Source organism: Pseudochaenichthys georgianus, chromosome 3 (assembly GCF_902827115.2).
Source record: "Pseudochaenichthys georgianus chromosome 3, fPseGeo1.2, whole genome shotgun sequence".
NCBI classification, from domain to species: domain Eukaryota; kingdom Metazoa; phylum Chordata; class Actinopteri; order Perciformes; family Channichthyidae; genus Pseudochaenichthys; species Pseudochaenichthys georgianus.
The window spans coordinates 33,466,444-33,486,386 of record NC_047505.1 but is presented as its reverse complement, the minus strand read 5'-3'; the positions used below and the strand labels follow the sequence as shown (position 1 = coordinate 33,486,386).

The window sequence follows — 19,943 nt, the reverse complement described above, 5'->3', positions numbered from 1 at the left end:
GGAAGAAGTAAGATGTCCCCCGACAAACTAAGCCTATATCAGCAAAACTAGGGGCTGAATCTAATCAGCCCTAACTATAAGCTTTATCAAAAAGGAAGGTCTTAAGCGCACTCTTAAAAACGGATAGGGTGTCTGCCGCCCGAACACAAACTGGAAGCTGATTCCACAAATGTGGAGCTTGATAAGAAAAGGCTCTGGCTCCCATTGTACTTTTAGAGATTCTAGGAACAACCAACTGCATTCTTGGAACGCAATGCCCTAGTAGGACAGTAGGGTATAATGAGTTCTTTAAGGTAAGATGGCACCTGCCCATTAAGGGCTTTGTAGGCGAGAAGAAGAATTTTAAATTCTATCCTGTGTTCTATAGGGAGCCAGTGTAAGGCAGCCAGAACAGGAGTAATGTGGTCCCTTTTCCTAACTCTGGTTAGTACACGAGCCGCAGCATTTTGAATCAGCTGAAGCGACTTGATTGACTTCTTGGTACTCCCTGATAATAAAGAGTTACAATAATCCAGCCTAGAAGTAACAAATGCATGGACTAGTTTCTCTGCATCGTTTTGAGGCAAGATATGCCTGATTTTTGCAATGTTACGTAGATGGAAGTAGGCGGTCCTTGAAATTGATTTTATGTGGGCGTTAAAGGATAAATCCTGATCAAATATAACACCAAGATTCCTTACAGTCTCACTGGAGGCCAAATTAATGCCATCCATAGTTAGTATATCTTTAGATAATTTGTTTCGTAGATTCTTCGGGCGAAGTACAATAACTTCAGTTTTGGTCGTGTTTAACATCAAAAAGTTTAAGGTCATCCACGTTTTTAAGTCCTTAAGGCAGTCTTGAATTTTATTTAGATGATTAATTTCATCAGGCTTGATTGATAAATATAGTTGAGTATCATCCGCATAACAATGAAAGTTTACAGAATGATTCCTTATAATATTGCCTAACGGAAGCATATATAATGTGAACAAAATAGGTCCGAGCACTGAGCCCTGTGGCACTCCATGGCTAACTTTGGTTTGCGTGGAAGATTCATCGTTAACACGTACAAACTGAGAGCGTTCAGATAGATAGGACCTAAACCAGCCTAAAGCAGTTCCCTGTATGCCAACTAAGTGCTCTAGTCTTTGCAATAGGATATCATGGTCGATAGTATCAAATGCAGCACTGAGATCGAGCAAAACAAGAATAGAGACAAGTCCCTTGTCTGAGGCTATTAGAATGTCATTTGTGACTTTAACCAGAGCTGTCTCTGTGCTATGATGTGTTCTAAAGCCAGACTGAAAATCTTCAAATAAATCATTGTTTTTTAAGTAATCACACAACTGTTTTGCGACCGCTTTCTCAAGAATTTTTGAGAGGAACGGAAGATTAGAAATAGGTCTATAGTTGGCTAAAACCTCTGGATCGAGGTTGTGCTTTTTAAGAAGCGGTTTTATCACTGCTACTTTGAATGATTGTGGAACATAGCCTGATAATAAAGACATATTCATAATATTTAATAAAGAAGTGCTAATTAATGGAAAAACTTCCTTCAACAGCTTAGTTGGAATTGGGTCTAACATGCACGTTGATGGTTTAGAAGAGAGAATCATTGAATGTAATTGTTCAAGGTTTATGGCTGAAAAGCATTCTAGTTTACTATCTAGTGTAATATTAGAACTTACGTTTCCGGGAGCTGTTGATAACACTATACTGGTCAAAGGCAAGAGGTCATTAATTTTGTTTCTAAGAGTAACAATTTTATCGTTAAAAAAGCATATAAAATCATTACTACCGAGTGCTATGGGAATAGAAGGCTCAATGGAGCTGTGGCTCTCTGTCAGCCTGGCTACAGTGCTGAAAAGAAATCTTGCATTATTCTTATTCTCATCTATTAATGAAGAGTAGTAGGCTGCTCTCGCTTTACGCAGTGCTTTCTTATATTCATTGAGAGTAATATGCCAAATTAAACGGCAGTCTGTTTGGAGTTACATTTTCACGCCATTAGATAATTAATCTTGAAGCTAAATCTGGTGTTACTGACATACTAAAATACAATGTCAGTGAGCCATGACTGGATTGAAAAAAGTAGAATCAAACTTTATTTAAATTCAAAGCAAATGTCCAGTCAGCCTTACACACTGTTTATTTCTTAGACACCCAGCAGATGGCATTTGAGTTTGTCATGTCCACAGACAGAGCTCTGTTTCTGTGACAGACGGCAGGCTGTACATGATAACCTCAATGAAAAGGTCACGTGAGCATTTTAGTACTATATGTCCCATGTGACCTTTATCTAAAGGAGAAAGTAGCTGCAAATGCTTAAGGGGCTTTGGTTTGAGTGCCAAATAATAAACATAATATTTATAATAATAAAATTGAAATGTTAAAGGTGAAAAAGGCATACATTTATCATTGCAGAAAGTGTCATCTTGTATTGACAAAGCATCTATGCACAGTGTCAACATGTAATGTGCTCATAATTGTTACAAAGCACTTCTGATTATTATTATCATTACAATGATGTTTCTAGTCTCTGCAAGGATATTAAGATATGATGTTGGGCTACATGTCATGTTTATTGGGTTGCTAGGTTTCTAAGCTTTCACCCAAACATAACTTCAATGTGAAAAATAAGCTTTTTTAGTTGTCATCACTTCCCCTAACAGGGGGGTTTCTGTCTCATAAAAGTAGTCATCTACTATGGCGGGATATCATAACAACATGAGATGTGGGTGAAAGCTTTAAAGTAAAAGTATTAACCTGCTTTTTAAAGACCTGACCAAAAGTTATATTAGGGAACTTTCATTACGCGTATAAGAAACACTACTCATGGTTGCTGTGTGACATTTTGTGCAGGGAGAAGGACGGTGTGGAATTGACAAGAGACGAGTCTTTCAAGTACCGGTTCAAGAAAGACGGCTGCAAACATATCCTGATCATTAATGAGGCCACGAAAGAAGACTGCGGACACTACAAGGTTAAAACCAACGGTGGCGAGTCTATGGCTGAAATACTGGTGCAGGGTGAGTGTCATGCGTGCAGAGTACAGTATAAGACACGTTTGCCAGTGATGAACGCTCCAAGTGTACATTCTCATACAATAGTGGCATGACTTTGCCTCTTCTGGCATGCTGTCTATCTTTGGGACACAGTGGCTCTTGGCCACATTATTCTGCCAAGGTTACTGCAGCCACGTCAATCCACATGCCAGCTAAAGTTAGAAGAAGTAGACCACATTTCACCTGAAGGGCACAGGTGACCAAGTTTCTCTTTCTGGTGTGTTGTTGTGTTTATTTAATTAAACACAGCTTCATTCAAAAGCTGCATCATCATCATTGAAAGTCAACCCAAACTCTTTGTTGACGCTTGTAATGCTACACTGTCATGCTGCTCAGTGAACCGTTGCAGCAACCTTATCTTTAATTTGCTGCAAAAGTCTTCAATTTCTTTAAGGCCCTGTCACACTGTCCCGAAATTGACACCCGATGGACACACGATAAAGGAAATGTTCAAATTCGGCTCTGATCGTAGCAACATCGGGCCATTCGTGAGGGCATCTAAGCCATCGTATGACCGCCGGTGGAGTTTCTCAGGCTCCGGCAGCAACTTCGTGAGCGGCAACTTCGTAATGCACTCGTGAGGGCATCTTGTCAAATCGTGTCATCTTCGTGTTATCATCGGTGCATTCACACTCACTCTGATCGGGGCGAATGCCCGATGGCACCGATGATAACAAGATGCCCTCACGATGGCCTTACGAAGGGCAAAATTGACACACGAATTCAACACAAAAATGAACCTTCGCAAGGTCCTTCGGCAATTTTTTGGCATGCCAAAGATTTTGCCTCTGCTCACGAAGTTGCTGCCGGAGCCTGAGAAACTCCGCCAGCGGTCATACGAAGGCTTAAGATGCCCTCACGAATGGCCCGATGTTGCTACGATCACAGCCGAATGTGAACATTTCCTTTATCGTGTGTCCATCGGGTTGTTTTATTGCACAACAAAATCATGTAAATATATTATGTAAATAACCCAATTTGTGTTCTGTGAAACTAAAAAGGATATAATATATTATTTTGAAGGACAGTTGACAGGAAATTGTTGTTGTTATGGAAACAACATTACGGAGAAAACGTAATATTTTCTACATATAAAGACGGATAAAGTAAAGAACAAAGTCTGAAGATATCAGTACAGTATCATACTTACTGTAACATAATTGTTTTTGGTACTTTCATTGCAGTTGTATGTCTTAAATGTAATGTAAATGTTGCCTTCGTGTGTGGTTCGGGGCCATCTTCGTGCGAAATTCACAATTCCATATTCGTGTGTCCATCGGGTGTCAATTTCGGGACAGTGTGACAGGGCCTTTAGGGAAATTTCCCACAAGTACAGTATGACAAATTAAAGTCTTTATTTTATATAAAGACATGAGGTTTTATTATTAAATGATAGATTATCTTATCGAACTAAGTCAAGGATCTGCACTGGGCCCCTCACATTTTTTGGAGTGTGATTCTTTGATAATACCCTGACTCTTGTTTTTTTATTTTTACAATAATGTGAAGTTGTTAATGAATTAAAGTCATGGCATGGTTTGCAGTTGTTTATGTTGGATCAATATGCTTAATTTCAATTCACAGATGATCTAAAAATGGTGGATGGGGACGGTTCAAACTCATCCGTACATGGACGTAGGCAAAATAAAACCCAAGCTAGTTTTACCCTCTTTTTTACCATTCAGTAACCATTTCATCTTAGTTCCATGATCTCATAGAGCAAAGGTTTTCATTATGAATAAATGGGAAATCATCACATGACAGCCATCTTGACCTTTCCTTGTAGACGCTATAATTTAGTCCTGGTTATTTATTGAATATATATACTCTTACTTTTGAATATATATTCATGTGTATGTGTGAAATGTGTGTGTGTGTGTGTGTGTGTGTGTGTGTGTGTGTGTGTGTGTGTGCATGTGTGTCCAACACCTCAGTCCACAGCTGAACTCCCATTGTAGTACCATTCCCACCTTATGTGCCATCACTGGCAGTGAGCTGATGTGAAACTCCTGTAACCTTTACAAGGAGCGTGGTGTGAGTTATCTCTCTCAGATAACAATTGATCTGGGATCACTTTAATAACTCCTGTATACATTATTTCTTAAGATATACAGTATTGAGCTGCTCCTGCATCTGGTTTTCATATCCTCCCACTTTATTGTCTACCCTAAATCCAATTAACTATTCCCCTTGTGCCTGTTGCTAAGAGACAACACAAAAAGGCTACACAAAGATAATGAACACCCACCACTCGATCATATTATTACTAAATTATCCTCACATACAATAGCTGCATCTGATTTTGTATCTCATTATCATCACACGTCTTCATCTTATTGTATCTTATTCTGCCTCCTGATACTGTAGCACCTCACCTGAAGGCCTCCGTAGTTTTCTATTATCTGAAATCTGAGTTCATGTTTTGTTCCCTGACCGTGTAGAGAAGGACCTGGAGGTCTACCAGAGCATTGCTGACCTCACAGTGAAGGCAAAAGACCAAGCAGTGTTCAAGTGTGAGGTGTCGGATGAGAAAGTGAGAGGAACCTGGTACAAGAACGGTGTGGAAGTCAAACCCGATGCCAGAGTAAATATCACGCACATTGGCAGGTGAGGACTCTCATACAAATGCTTTAAAAATGCTAAATATTTTCAATGAACTAAACTTCTGAACAACAATGTAGGAACCACAAACTGACCATTGATGACGTCAACCCAGAGGATGAGGGAGACTACACTTTTGTGCCAGATGGCCACGCTTTCAACCTTTCTGCTAAACTCAATTTCTTGGGTAATATTGATAGTTTTGCATTTACTATTCAAAATCAATATCATTCATAGTTTCACAAGCTTAATTTTTCTCCGACAATTTATTCCTCTCTTCTTTCCTAGACGTGAAGATTGATTTTGTGCCACGCCAGGGTAAGACAAACTTACTCTCATGTAGTAAACCAAATGAAATTCAAGGGTCTGTTCATTTGAACCATTACTCTCTTCCTCTATTAGATCCTCCTAAGATCCACCTGGACTGTATGGGCCGCACGGCCGATTCCACCATCGTGGTGGTCGCTGGCAACAAACTGCGTCTGGATGTCCCCATCACTGGAGACCCTGCTCCCACAGTGATCTGGACCAAAGGAGAGAAGGTAAAGCAGACAGATAGACTTATGTTATTCGTCAGCTGCTCTCTTCATCTGACATCTACTGTTTATCCAGAGCCAGTAGGTAAGTCTGAAAACTGAGCCTAAACTGAGCAAATTTAAACAATGTGCAATGGAATTATATTGTAATGCAAGCTGAGGATAATACAACTGTTTGGCTATTTAGCTACTAATGCATTCCTCGCTGCTAATAAATAAAGTACAATGCTACTAACAGAGAACAGAGAGGGTCGGTAACCCTCTCTGTAACCGCTTTGCTTTGCTTGAATATAGGCTAGTTCTGTAAAACCTGACGGAGAAGAGACAGAAGGGCCGGCATCTTCTTGGACCCTGAAGCATGGGGAAGTAAGTGTGCATGTCGACTATCAATATATGCCTGTTCATACTAGACTGAAATACAAGACACCGACTGCAGTTTACTACCTCTTTGTACCTAAAGAAAACTATGGGCTTATAATGTATTGGATGTACAATTATAGCCAAGAGCTTTTGACCTTATGTAAACTTGCAACTGTGTAACAAGTTGAGTTCAAGGCACAAGATAATTGATGGTGCGGCTACTTGACTGAACATGTTGTGGGTTCAATTGATGTACTGCCTTACTAGGAGAAAGATGAGGCTGCAGCAGTAACAATGACAAACAGAACCAGACAAATACACACAAGCATCTTTAAGGATGTATAAGTGCCCTTTTCTATTCATGTCAGTTTCACATAGCTTTAGAAACACAGTGCATGGGGTCAGTATTTATCCACGTCAACAAGGTAAGAGCCTGTTCTGAATCTCACTACGGACACACAGGTCACAGGAAACTAGGTTAGTATGTTTCTATAGAAAGGGACTATGTGAAACAATCTTTACTTTCATTGACCAACCAAATAAAGATAGATTATGTTGTGCTAGATTACTTTACATTTCCAGGAGGCAAAATCCAACAGGCACAGTGACAGTAGAGACAAGTCCACCATATCTTAATGTGATTTGTTTTCCCTGCATGCTTATGGTTTCTATAAAGTTCATTTTAGTGACTATTTACTGTCAACAGATCAATATATGTAATATTATATATTATTAGTTTTCAAGCTACTACTCAAGTGCCTCTTCTCCGTTTGCATGGTAAAATCTGGAGATTTGTGTTGTAGAGCTACTGAGATGAATGGATTAATCAATCAATTATCAACTATTAAAAAAACTGGCCACTATTTTTATAATCCTTTAGTTCTGTTTGGACAAAAAACTAATTTAACTAAAAAGTCAACATTTCTGACTGATTCTTGTTTTACTCCTCTATGATTTGAACTAAATATATTTGAATTGGGGGACAAATCAATACATTTGAGGACATAATTTGTTTGTTTTTTCTACCAAACACTTCCCTTGATACCTCAAGAAAGTCGGTATTGAAATCCTTCAAAATGTGGCATGATGATACCAGCGTCTTTACCTCTAGAACCTGCAACGCTACTATTGATCAGTTTCGTGTTTCTCAGTCCAGTAACTGTCCGATGGTTGTCATTGTGTACGGTAGGTCGTCACAGAGGGAGACAGCAGGGTCCATGTTGAAACCACCAAAGGACACTGTATCTTCACCATCGAGGGGGCGGAGAGGCAGGACGAGGGATTATACTCTGTTGTGGTTCGAAACCCGGCCGGGGAGGACACTGCTGATATCAATGTGAAAGTTGTCGGTAAGACTGACCCCACTGCTAATAGGGAGGCTGTGGCTCAGTGGTTAGTGTGCTGGACTTCGAATCAGTGGATAGAAAGTTCGAGTCCCACTGCAGTCAGCATGTCGTACACTTCACCCCAAATTGCTCCTGTGGTGATTATCCACAGTATTGAGTATGTAAGTCACTTTGGATAAAAGCGTCTAACAAATGACATGGAATGTAATGTCATTACCACACAAACAAATTAAAGTAGCAGCATCACTTCATGAAATCATAGAGCTAGAATGGCTTTAAATAATCCTAACAACTGTAAATCTCTTTGGTTGGATTTGTATGTAAATATATGTGTCTTTTCTCTAAACACATGCCATGTTTCCCCCAGATGTTCCAGATCCTCCCCAGACTCCCAGAGTCCTCAGCGTGGGGGAGGACTCCTGTGTGGTTCAGTGGGACCCCCCTCTTTTTGATGGTGGACAGCCAATTATTGGTAAAAAAATGTTTAATTGTTCATATTATAGAGAAGTCTTCCCCTCCTTGTCTTGTTCTGAAAAGATAAGTGAATCAACATTTTAATTATCAGGCTATGTGCTGGAGAGGAAGAAGAAGAAGAGCTACAGGTGGATGAGACTGAACTTTGACCCTTACCTTGACACTACCTTTGAAGCCAAGCGGATGATTGAGGGGATGGAGTATGAGATGCGAGTCTATGCCGTCAATGGCATCGGCATGTCTCGCCACAGTCCAGCCTCACAGCCTTTCGTGCCAGTCGGTAAGTCTTTAGTTTTATAGCAGCACCTATCACACGTGAAATGAGTCAATTCATAATTTTCCCAAATTGCTCCACAACTGTTCAATACTAAAGTAGATTCAATTCAGAATCAGATTACTTTATTGTCAATTAAATTAAGATAAACGGAAATTTGTCTTTGGCACTGGCAAGTAAAATAACACTCAACACACACACAATTAATACACACACAACAAAGGAAATGGCATCTCCATTTGACTAAATGGCAGTCTTAATAAAAGTGCTGAGTGGTTTGTTCTTCAACTGGCTTGGGTACATTAAAATATCAGTAGTATGAAAAATAAATAATTTACTGTACATTACAATTAGGGGATAGTGTTGGTGGCAATATCTCCTAAGAAGGATCCTATTTTAAAATAAATACATTAAAATACATTTTAAATACTTTTTTTGTTACAACTGTCACACTACAGTATCATGAAGATGATAATTAAGAGCTGCATTGTTAGACGGAGATGAAGTTGCCGTGCCTCTTGGTGACTCTGGGTTGTGTCACGTTGCCTGCTTCGCACAGTCTAAGGTTTCACGCTGGTCATGGGGCCTGGTTGATTTGTGGCCATGAGTGGACGACCGGGTCATGTTTGCTGTAGGTTTGTTGTAATCCAAGACGTCCGTGGATTGTCTGTGTAACACATATACACTAGGTTTCACATCCGTGATCCACAGGTCATTTCTGAGTTATGTCGGCTATGTGTTTCAGTCACATAGAATGCTTATATAAAGGTCTGTCACCACATGGACCAGATGTTGAGGGAAAAGCACGACAAAGTCATACAGTGTTAACTTGTTGAAGAGCGGCTGCTGCTTAGGTAGAGCACGGTTGGTCATTCAAACATTACCATGCAGCCTCTGACTGAACTGGTGGTAATTTTCAGTGCACAGGTTATGCTAGTAGTAGTAGCTGCTAATGTAGATCTTAATGACTAGCATCAAACGAAGGGGCCACAGAGGTCTGGAACATTCACTCTTTTCTAACTACACATCTCCAAACTTCATATATATCTTCTTACTTTGTCTTCATCCCTATCTGTTGTTGACTCAATAGACAACAATTGAGGCGATCCACCTTTACAGTTTCATTTGGAGTCACAAAAGGCTCTATACAGCTTTTTCTCACAAATGCAGAACCATTTTACTAGACCTCTAAGCAGACATTTATGTGAAGAGTGGAGATTACCTTTAAGTACCTTTTTATGATCACTTCACTATCATCAGTGTTCAAGCTTGCTTGAGTGAGTGATGGCATTGAGGTACTGTAAAGGTTCAAATGCTGTGTATGCAGTCCAGAGAACCGTTCATATCTACAACAGCATTCACAGCATAGCATCATGTTGAGTCTAAAAAGCCTTATTGGTCTTATCACATGACCTCTTTTTGATAATCATGCTCTTAAATCAGAGCACTGTTTTTTGAACTGTTCAAATCTGCAGTAATAATGAATCAATATATTTAATAAACGTTCTTCTTGCTTATTAAGCAATTCATTTTTAATGTTAGATCATTTTTGATGGCTTTAAGAACTTTTTGATGAGGAATTTATCCATCCAATAGGTAATGAGGCTCAGGTTTTAATTGCCCCTTCTGACTTTTAAACTTTCATCTTGTACTCTACTTGTTGATCGGAGATGAAACATCATTTTATCCAGATGGCCATTTGCCTGTAAGACAGCCTATTACTAAGGTATCCATGGCATCCCTCTCTATAAATAATGGCCTGGAAGCGCTCTGCTCTGCTTTGACCAGCTGCTTAACACAGAGAGGTTCACGCTACTGTGGAGGCATTGTTGTCCTTACAACATAGAGAACGGAGATGTGTGCACGAGAGAGAAAGACAGTTAACGAGCGAGGCATCTGGTAGAAGAGACACACACACTACTACTGGCTTCAGCAGCTGCTACACACTGGGAAAGGATGGCAAAGCCTAAACTTCCAAAGACAGCGGAGAAGAAGCCCGTGAAGGAACTTGATGAAAAAGAGAAGCCAGTGGAGGCATCGGCAGAGGTGGAAGCCAGCAAGCCTGAGACAGAGACACATGCACCCCCTGTGGTCCAACAGGAAGAGGAAGCCAATGGTGAACCAGCCGCAGAGGCAGCGCCCAGCGGGGGACAGGGAGCTGCAGCTGAGGAAGAGACATCATCAGCAGAGGGTGTCCCCCCAACAGAGAGCGCTCCCCCGTCAGAGGTGACCCCTGTGGAGCCTGTTCCTGCTGCTGAGCCAGAGATAGAGCTACAACCTGTTGGTAGTAGGATTATTTACTCTGAGATTTAGATATTCATGTGGCATTTGGAATGTTTTTATGTGACAGAAATGGGAAATGCATATCCCAGCCCCTCATTTTTCAGCAGTGTATGTGTTTGACATTGATAAGCCAGGTATAGTCATCACGCTGTAGATGATTTACTTTAAAAACATATCTGAATGAGTTGTTTTGCCCTGCACCTTTTGTCCTTCCTGAGCTACTTTTAAAATAGTCTCTCCTTCTGTGAATTTAACAAACATGGAAACACTTGACCTTTGATTGATGTTCCCGTCGTTGGGTGGCACTGAATACTTAACCTGTGCCCTGTGACATGAAGTCCTGGCCTTAGTCAAAACAAGTCCACAACTAGAAATCATCACCTCCAGTAAGACCACATCTTGTCATCAAGTATTTGCAACAACATGGAAATTATGTGGTTGACTAAATATTACCTTGGAAGTGTTGCCAACTGATGCAATTTTGGAGGATTCTTTACTAGCACCCTTCACCATGCACAACTAGTTGTAGTACGTGTTTGTTACCTGCCCTGAATCATCAAACTTCAAGCAGTAGTGAACTTGGGATGCACAGGCAGCGACATTTTGAACAAAATTGGTGAAATCCGGTAAACCAGAAGTTTAAGTAGCCCCATTGCATGGACTATGTTTGATATGATCGATCACTGGTATAATATCTTATTAGTAATTATGTATTTATTTATTCATTTAAAACTAGTAGAAATGTGTCTCATTATTATAAATAATAATCCACAACCATAATTCATCTCTTGAAGGAAATGATATGTCCTTTCTCCCCCTCCATAATTACAGCTGACCCCCTACAGTTTCACAATACACATAATTAAGCTTGGTCCTAAATCCCAATGCTAAATAATGTGATAATAATATTATATATATATATATTTATTTTCTTTTTATATCTTTTCAACAAGGCATCTCACTATATGCAGCAAACTTATGTTGTGACACTGGTTGTTTGTTTTTGGCACTTTTTGGATGAAAGCAATGCTTGGGAAGTGGCTGATAAACCAAAGTAAACTTACATCATGTCATTTATCCACTATGAGACGGAAAGCGCAGCAGGCACTCAGACTTCGGCCCTGCTGTGGACTGCAGGTCGGTCAGACAGCTCATCTTTCCCGGGATGACGTACGCAGGCTTACATGCTATTAGACTGATAACACAACCACACATCTCTGATAATGAAATTGATGTCGTCTCTGCTTTTATATGAATTAGGACGGTTGCCAAGATCAAGCAGTCTATTGTTAGATGTCATCTGTCCTCATTTACGTCACTCTAAGTTAAACTTCAATTATCTTTTCTGTTGCCTGAAGGTAAGTACTAAGGAGCCATCACAAAATGTTTTGTTAATCAACATAATTTGCTCATTCCTAATCAGGTTTGTCCACCTGTTCAGTACATCATCCTGAAAGCATTTCCCTAATGCTGTTAGTGACTAACAGAGACATTTATCTGTCTTCTGTCTGACTCTCAGCACCAACAAGTGAGCCCATCGGACTGTGCGTGGACGACATCAGTGACACTACTATCTCGCTGAAGTGGCGTCCGCCTGAGAGGATCGGCTCCGTTGAACTCGAGGGTTATGGGGTTGAGTACTGCAAGGAGGGCAGTAAGTGCTGGAGCCAACCACCTGCATGCTTTTGATACGGAGTTTTTTTTTTTATATCATCAAAGTCTTTATACTTTACACCAGCAATTAATCCCAGTATAATGTTGAAACAGCCCACACAGGACAGATTAGCTAAATCTATAGTCATTAAGGATAACATCTAATTGTCTAAACTCTGTGTCTTTACCAACAGGTTCCTAATAAAGAACAGACATAATACATAAAATATGTCTTTTAAATAATTAAACTAAAAATAAAACTTAAAAATCTCGATCAGTTTATTACAACACATAACCTCTCACACAACCCCAGTCACCACTCCAGACAGTTTAACCTATTTGCAACATGTAAACAAAGTTAATTAATTAATGTTAGACTTCAGAATCTGTTAGCTACTGTAAGAGCAACCAGTCAGGCAAAATTAAATGCAAGAGGCATTAACGTTTTCATGCTTCTTTTAACATGTCAGTGTAGATGAATAGATAAGCCCACTTTCTTGCAATTCATTTGGCTTTAGGGATGCTTCTAGGCCGACAGCAGGATGATTATATGATCACATTAACCTTTGTAATGACTGGTATTAAAGTTATAAATGGTGTAGATTTCATTTGCTGTTATGAACAGTTTTTTCTGTCGTTGCCTTCTATCACAGCGGATGAATGGATACCAGCCATTCAGGGTCTGACTGACCGGACGTCATTGATGATCAGAGATCTCACCACCGGAGACAAGCTACAGTTCCGTGTGCGGGCCTTCAACATGGCGGGGCCGAGCGCCGCCTCCACTCTGGCCCAGCCTGTTACCATCAGAGAGATAATGCGTCAGTGTTTTCAGATAGGAGTAACTGTGACATCTTTCTGTCTACCAATACGCATCATATAGCTAAATATCTTTCCTAAATTAAACTCATCCTAGAGTCTTGATCTTCTTTCATTATTCATTCACGCCTTACATTTTGCTGTGTTTTTTTCTTTCTCAGAACGTCCTAGAATTATGATCCCCAGAAATCTGCGTCAGACTCTCGTCAAGACAGTTGGAGACACTGTTAACCTTATGATCAAATTCCAGGTGCAGTAGGCAGTATAAACCTTCTCAAAACCATCATTCAAATAGCGAGATGCTTTACTAATAACGTTAAGAAAAGTAAAGACCATTTGAAAAAATTTATTTTTGTTATTCAGCTATTTGCTATTTATTCTAAATGATGTATATGCATATAATAACTTAAATGATGTGGGTGCACAAATAACGTTTTAATGTGTTTCTTTAATTTGGCTTTGTTTGTAAATGTGATGCCAAGAAGATATCTTATCGTATTTGGGATGGTTGACTTCAAATAACCAAAAGAGGACATTAAGACTGTTCTTCTCGTCTTACAGGGTAAGCCCAGGCCAAAGGTCATTTGGAGCAAAGACGGGGAGCCTCTGAGTCCTACATTCGCCAGTGTGAGGAACAGCGAAGTGGATACCATCCTCTTCATCCGCAAGACCGAGAGAGCACACTCGGGGAAGTATGATCTCCAGGTGCAGATTGAAAATGTAGAAGACAAAGCGAATATCACACTGCAGGTTGTGGGTAAGCAGGACTGAACACATGGAAAGCTGTCTGTGGGTTTTGTTATTGGGAATACATACAAAATCTGTTGGTGACAGTTACTCACAATTCATGATCTCCTCTGTAGATCTCCCAGGGGCCCCGGAGGCTCTGAAGATCACAGATATCTGGGGCTTCAACGTGGCCCTGGAGTGGAAGCCCCCGAAGGACAACGGTAACTGTGAAATCACTGGTTACACCATTCAGAAAGCTGACAAGAAGACCATGGTGAGACTCTCCACCCTCACTTGCTTGCAGCAAAGCTTACACGTTTTCACACCCAAATTGGATTTAAAACATACCTGAATCCAATGTAGTTTCCCAATGTAAACTTTTTTTGCTAATTTTAAGAGATCAAATTTGAGAGCTTAGTGATGTTTTTTTTAACTTGTTTCCCGAAAAAGCACATTTATTTAGTCATGTTATTGATACAGATGATCCGCTATGGTTCTTTTGGGTTTAAGACATATTGCCAGTTCCCAACCTGACTAAATTAAAAGTAACATGAACATAGTATAACTCCAGTCTAAGGTCAGGTCATAGTTTGTGAAAACCAAGTGCAAACTAGAAAATGCATTTCCTGCAGAAAATGGGTGCGAATGCTGTAAACTGTGAACATTTGTGGCTGAATTTAGCTGAAAATGCAGAAAAAGCTTAACGTTTAAAAGAAAAGGTTTTAAAAAAAGGTATAAACAACAACATGTACAGTATAGCCTTGTCCTGAAATAGCTGAATAATGTAATAGTTGAATGGTTTCTACAGCTGAAAGTAGGCTGAAGGAGTTAAATATCAGATGTAAGTAGTAGTGAATGAATTTGAATTAAGAAGAGAAAAGAAAGTAAAAAGGCTTGGGAAAGCAGCAGAATATTTTGACTGCAAACTTTTCGACTAAAACCATACGTCAACAATAATGTATAAAATATGTGGAACCTGTTGAAGTCAGTATGAAGTCTCCATCAGACAGACAATAATAGGCTGAGACAGTCTGTTAAAGTCCAGTGTGTTTGTCAGTGTTTGTTTCTGTGCTGAGCACCTAATCATAACAAATAATCATAACACCTGTGTGAGCCCAGAGATCAAAGCTTTCAATCTGCCCAGCAACACTATGGTTACCAGCTGCAGCACTGAGTGCCATTAAGAATGCATTGAGGATCATATCTGACAATGTTGCCACCTGTTCAAAAACTATGGCTCCTATCAAAAAATTAACAGACTGTGAGCATCAACCCCAATGAACTGATATATTGTTTTTTGGGGGGTTGTGTGTGGTAAATGTGAAGATGAGAGCAGTTTGTCTAAAGTGTACTTCTCTCTGTTCTGAAGAAAGATCCGGATTTTTTTTACATAGGAATCAATTGGGAGCTAGGTGGCTAGGTGGCTAAGAGGCATTTTGTTTAATTTTTTTTTTTTTATCTTTCAACCTAGGAGAGGTTTTCCTACGTTTTTCATGAAACATTATGTCTGAGGAGTGTAGGGTTTGGGAATTATGGCAGGTTTAAAAAAAAAAATTAGGGAGAATTTCAAGCACTCCTCCACTCAGTTTTGAGATCAAAGCACTGCTCCATCCACACTAATGTTAAAATCGGAAAAAGACCTCTCTACCAAGCTCCAAACTAAGTTAAATATCTCAAAAAGTGTAAGAGATATCAAAAATCTGAAATAGAATTGAATAGCTGAAGGTCTTGTGATCATTTTAAAGTTGGAATGAAGTCTCAAGCTGAAAGTATGTGGAAGGAGAAGCATTTGGCGTAAGGTGTAGGAAAATAGGATTTGAAGAGTCGTCCCATTGACTTCCATGTTAAAAAAAGAGTTTATAAAGCTGAATATTTCAAAAAGTATAACATATTTTAAAAATGTTGAATGTCTCCCATCGATTCCTGAAAAGGCTGAATAGTTTAATATTGGAATGGTTTCTGTAGCTTAAAGTATGCTGAAGTTATGGAGAGCCAAATTATTGGCTGAAATAAGAAGGGGCAAAATAAAGATTCGAAGAACTATAGTGGAATGCTGTAAACAGCATTCGCACTAAATATGACTTGCTGAGGTCTTCTCAGGATAAAAGCTATTCATGTTTTTGTTCACTGGTCCATTGCTGGCCCTTTAGTTTTATTCGACAACCGCAAACGCTTGGTTGCCATGAAGCCACATTTGCAAACCTCCCTTTCCATTGACATGAATGTGTGTGTCTGTACATGTGTGAGGATGAATGCTGCACGGACACAGAGAGATATTTTTCGCCGCCCTTCTGACACATAAACAGTAATCAGCCAATGCTGAGCACACAGTCTTCTCTGTGGGCCAGGAGCGGTGCATTATGGGCCCGTTGGCAACACTTCTAACTGGCACCACCTTGCACCTCGCGCTGCCAGGAACGATGTCGGACAGGAATGTCCTAATCTTATCCTTGCAGCCTTGACCTGGAGCGGATTGTCTGTAGGGTGACGCGGGGCCTTGTTCTCTGGCCGCTCAGCTGATGGTTCATGTTTCACTGTAGTCATTATTAGATCAAATTAATTTTGCTTGCATGCTTTGGGATGCTGATTATCATGTTACCAATAACGATGCACTGTGTACCTAAATAGATATATGTTATTTCCTATTGACTTCTCCCCACACAGCTCAACATCACTCTTTTTTATCACACTGTATTTAGTTTAAAGTGACTGCAGCACAAGCCAGCCAAATTGTCAAATATCCTCAGTTATTACATTGTATCTGCATCATCCGTTATTTAATGACACAAATATTGAGAATTTAAAAACTGAATCCTCCTTTTTTTTCCACATAAAGGAGTGGTTTACAGTCTACGAGCAATACAGGCGAACCAACTGCATTGCGTCTGACCTCATCATGGGGAATGAGTACGTCTTCAGAGCCTTTGCTATCAACCAGGTGGGCCTCAGCCTGGAGCCGTGCAACACGACAGACAGCGCTTTCATCCAGAAAACAGGTGCGCTCTGACGGCACATATATTATCAGTACAAAGCAGTTAAATGTAGTTATGTTATTTTAAGTTAAAGCACTAACGTTTGTACTGTTTATTGTGAAGATAACAATACCAAATTGTCTGTCTCTCTACTCAGCTATGGAGTACAAGCCACCCAGCTACAAGGACCATGACTTCTCGCAGGCTCCCAAGTTCACACATCCGCTGGTGAACCGGTCCATCATCGCAGGATACAGCACCACCCTCAGCTGCTCCGTCAGAGGCTCACCCAAGGTCGGTCAGCTCATTACAAAATAACCAATGGGTGTATGTTATCAGATTAAATGACAGATCTAATCACACTTATAAACTAGAATCATGTCAAATGAAAACAGGGCTGGAAATAGTTGTCCAAGGTTACTTAAACTCAAGGACCACCTAGCAGCTTTGTTTGGACTTTTCAACCATACAGTTGAGAGCCAAGAAATAATTTGAACTCTTGAAAATGTATCATAAACAAATACAAAGTTACTAAGTAAAAGCGAAGGGAAGTTTACTGAGACCAACAGAAACCAATACCTTCACCATCTGAAACATAAACAAACACCCCCCCCCCCTCATTGTATGGGTTTAGTAGCAATTAATTAACAATTTATCCTCATTGAAACTGTATCCACCAGATAAACCCAGCGATTGTGATTGTTACCTTATCATCTGATATTTTAGTTAGTGTAACTTTTTCCTTCCTTAGCCCAAAGTGACCTGGTTCAAAAACAAGATGGACATCTCCAATGAAGCCAAGTACAGGATGCTCAGCAAACAAGGTGTTCTGACGCTGGAGATCCGTAAGCCCTGCACATTCGACGGGGGGGTGTATATGTGCAGAGCAATCAACGACAGCGGAGAAGATATAGTGGAGTGTAAACTGGAGGTCCGCTGTAAGTATTCTGCCGGTGATACAGAAACAGAAACGCATGTGCCCTTTTTTCATGACCCACTTAAATAATAAATCCTTTTCCCCACACTCCTTTTCATCAGAAGATATATTATATCATGCAAGTCCATATAAAATAATGTTAGTCTGTTATAAAGAAAACATGTCTTAGTGTAAAAGTAAGAATGTAAGTAAGATATTAGATATCGGTTGTTCATGAAATCTTCAACCACCAATCTTTCGTGACTATCTCATTGGATATTTGTTCAGTTTGTACTAAGTATAGAACTTCTAGAGTATCACCTGAACACTGTCTCCTAATGCCAATTACGTAGTTCTTTCAGAGATAAATTCTAGGAAAATATTGGGAAATCAGTGACCTGTAAGATGAAATGTTAAAAGAATAGGAATCTACATTATACAACAGTATCTATGGTAACAACAAACTGTTCAAAATCCCAATATTAGCATTATTGACATGTATCTATGAACACATTTTAAGAATTTAATTAGATCTGAAAAGGATGATCCATCTAGTCTAAATGAGCTACTCCCACCTTCTTTTAACTCTCACACTTTACTGACGTGATATTTTGTCTCATCATGCTTAAGACCAAACCTCACCCACTGCTGTGCTACTCAAAGCTTTTTAGGATTTGTCAAATCATCGTGTAAAGACAACTTTCTGATATCTAACTCTTCTTAGCATATCCTATCGAGATACACTTTTGTAAGGTTTAAATGTACTTGTTTTGATGTAGTATAACATTTTCAAAGTCTTTAGTGTGTATAATCGATATAGCTCCTTTACATGAAACAGCAGACAAACATGTAGTGACTTTCTGGTGCACATGGTGATGCATTTTTCTGCCGAAGAGCCAAATATAGCCTATGTATTTTCTTTATAAAACGTATTGAGGCCTCTGTATCTTAAATTATGTTCCTGGCTTGCAGCTCAAGTTCCTAAAGAGGAAAAGAAGAAAGAGGACTGAGCTGCTGACTGAAAGAAGATGGATTTGTCTCCTGCATGTTCTCTGTTTTTCCCCAACATCACAAAAATCTCTCCTCTTCTGGAATCATCCCGTCATAATTACTGTTGTGTTAGTATGATGACTACCACTGGATTACTGAATTATACTCTTACTTTTAAGAAGAATGGATAATGGTGTCCTAGCATAATAAAAAATAGCAAGTCAAAGAAGGTGGCAATATTTATCTATTTAATTCAGGATTTGTGATGTTGTTGCTCCAGTATTTCAGCTTAAATTGATTATAGTGTTTGGAATTGTTTGTGTGCTTACAAAGCTAAATATAAATGCTTAAAAACACAATAGTTATTTATTTATTTCCTTGCTATCACATAGGGGCATTATGCTACAGTGTTATCAGCAATGGTGAACAAGTGAAGGCCAGTTCCCAGAAACTGCTTTGACGATAGGTGGCTGTGGTATTCAGGAAATGCAAAAAGCATGCCACTGATAAAAGTCCAGAGGAATGAAGGAATGAACAAGGGTTGTTGAGGGATTAGTTTTATAGTAACAAAGCCTCTCTAAAGCCAGAGGTGTGAGGCATGTGCCTAATGTGCACGCCACAGAGGGATGAATGTGAAGGGCTGGAATAGCTCTGATGTCCTTTTACCTCTGAGACATGTGTGAGTGAAGAGGAACACATGGCGGCGTTCACTGAGTGGGAGCTGCTGAACCATCACTCAACAGTTACTCCTTTGATGCCTTCAATGTAAATATTTCCTGTGCCCTCTCAACATACAGCTGCGAAGGATCCAGCGAGCCTTTGTACATGTCACCGGGCCACTATTAACATACATGACGAAATTGAATGCCTTACAGCGCCTACGCTTGCCAGGTGTTTTGACACTGGGTTTCACCAAAATCCGCAAATTACAAGTGAAAGGGCT

The 19,943-nt window shown here is 39.7% G+C and overlaps 1 protein-coding gene across 1 annotated transcript in view; it reads left to right on the top strand.

Moving 5' to 3' along the window:
* Positions 1 to 19,359, top strand: part of mybpc3 (myosin binding protein C3) — a 33,835-nt gene extending 14,476 nt beyond the window's left edge. Inside the window, exons 15-32 of the mRNA XM_071206766.1 lie at positions 2,845 to 3,011; positions 5,489 to 5,654; positions 5,729 to 5,835; positions 5,937 to 5,966; positions 6,051 to 6,190; positions 6,479 to 6,550; positions 7,734 to 7,893; positions 8,258 to 8,362; positions 8,456 to 8,644; positions 12,441 to 12,575; positions 13,228 to 13,395; positions 13,555 to 13,643; positions 13,955 to 14,150; positions 14,257 to 14,396; positions 16,959 to 17,118; positions 17,252 to 17,388; positions 17,846 to 18,032; positions 18,983 to 19,359. Of these exons, the coding sequence (XP_071062867.1) occupies positions 2,845 to 3,011; positions 5,489 to 5,654; positions 5,729 to 5,835; positions 5,937 to 5,966; positions 6,051 to 6,190; positions 6,479 to 6,550; positions 7,734 to 7,893; positions 8,258 to 8,362; positions 8,456 to 8,644; positions 12,441 to 12,575; positions 13,228 to 13,395; positions 13,555 to 13,643; positions 13,955 to 14,150; positions 14,257 to 14,396; positions 16,959 to 17,118; positions 17,252 to 17,388; positions 17,846 to 18,032; positions 18,983 to 19,020 (2,386 nt within the window). The 3' untranslated portion in view covers positions 19,021 to 19,359. The remainder of the gene's footprint in view (positions 1 to 2,844; positions 3,012 to 5,488; positions 5,655 to 5,728; positions 5,836 to 5,936; positions 5,967 to 6,050; positions 6,191 to 6,478; positions 6,551 to 7,733; positions 7,894 to 8,257; positions 8,363 to 8,455; positions 8,645 to 12,440; positions 12,576 to 13,227; positions 13,396 to 13,554; positions 13,644 to 13,954; positions 14,151 to 14,256; positions 14,397 to 16,958; positions 17,119 to 17,251; positions 17,389 to 17,845; positions 18,033 to 18,982) is intronic.
* Positions 19,360 to 19,943: the final 584 nt, after the last annotated feature.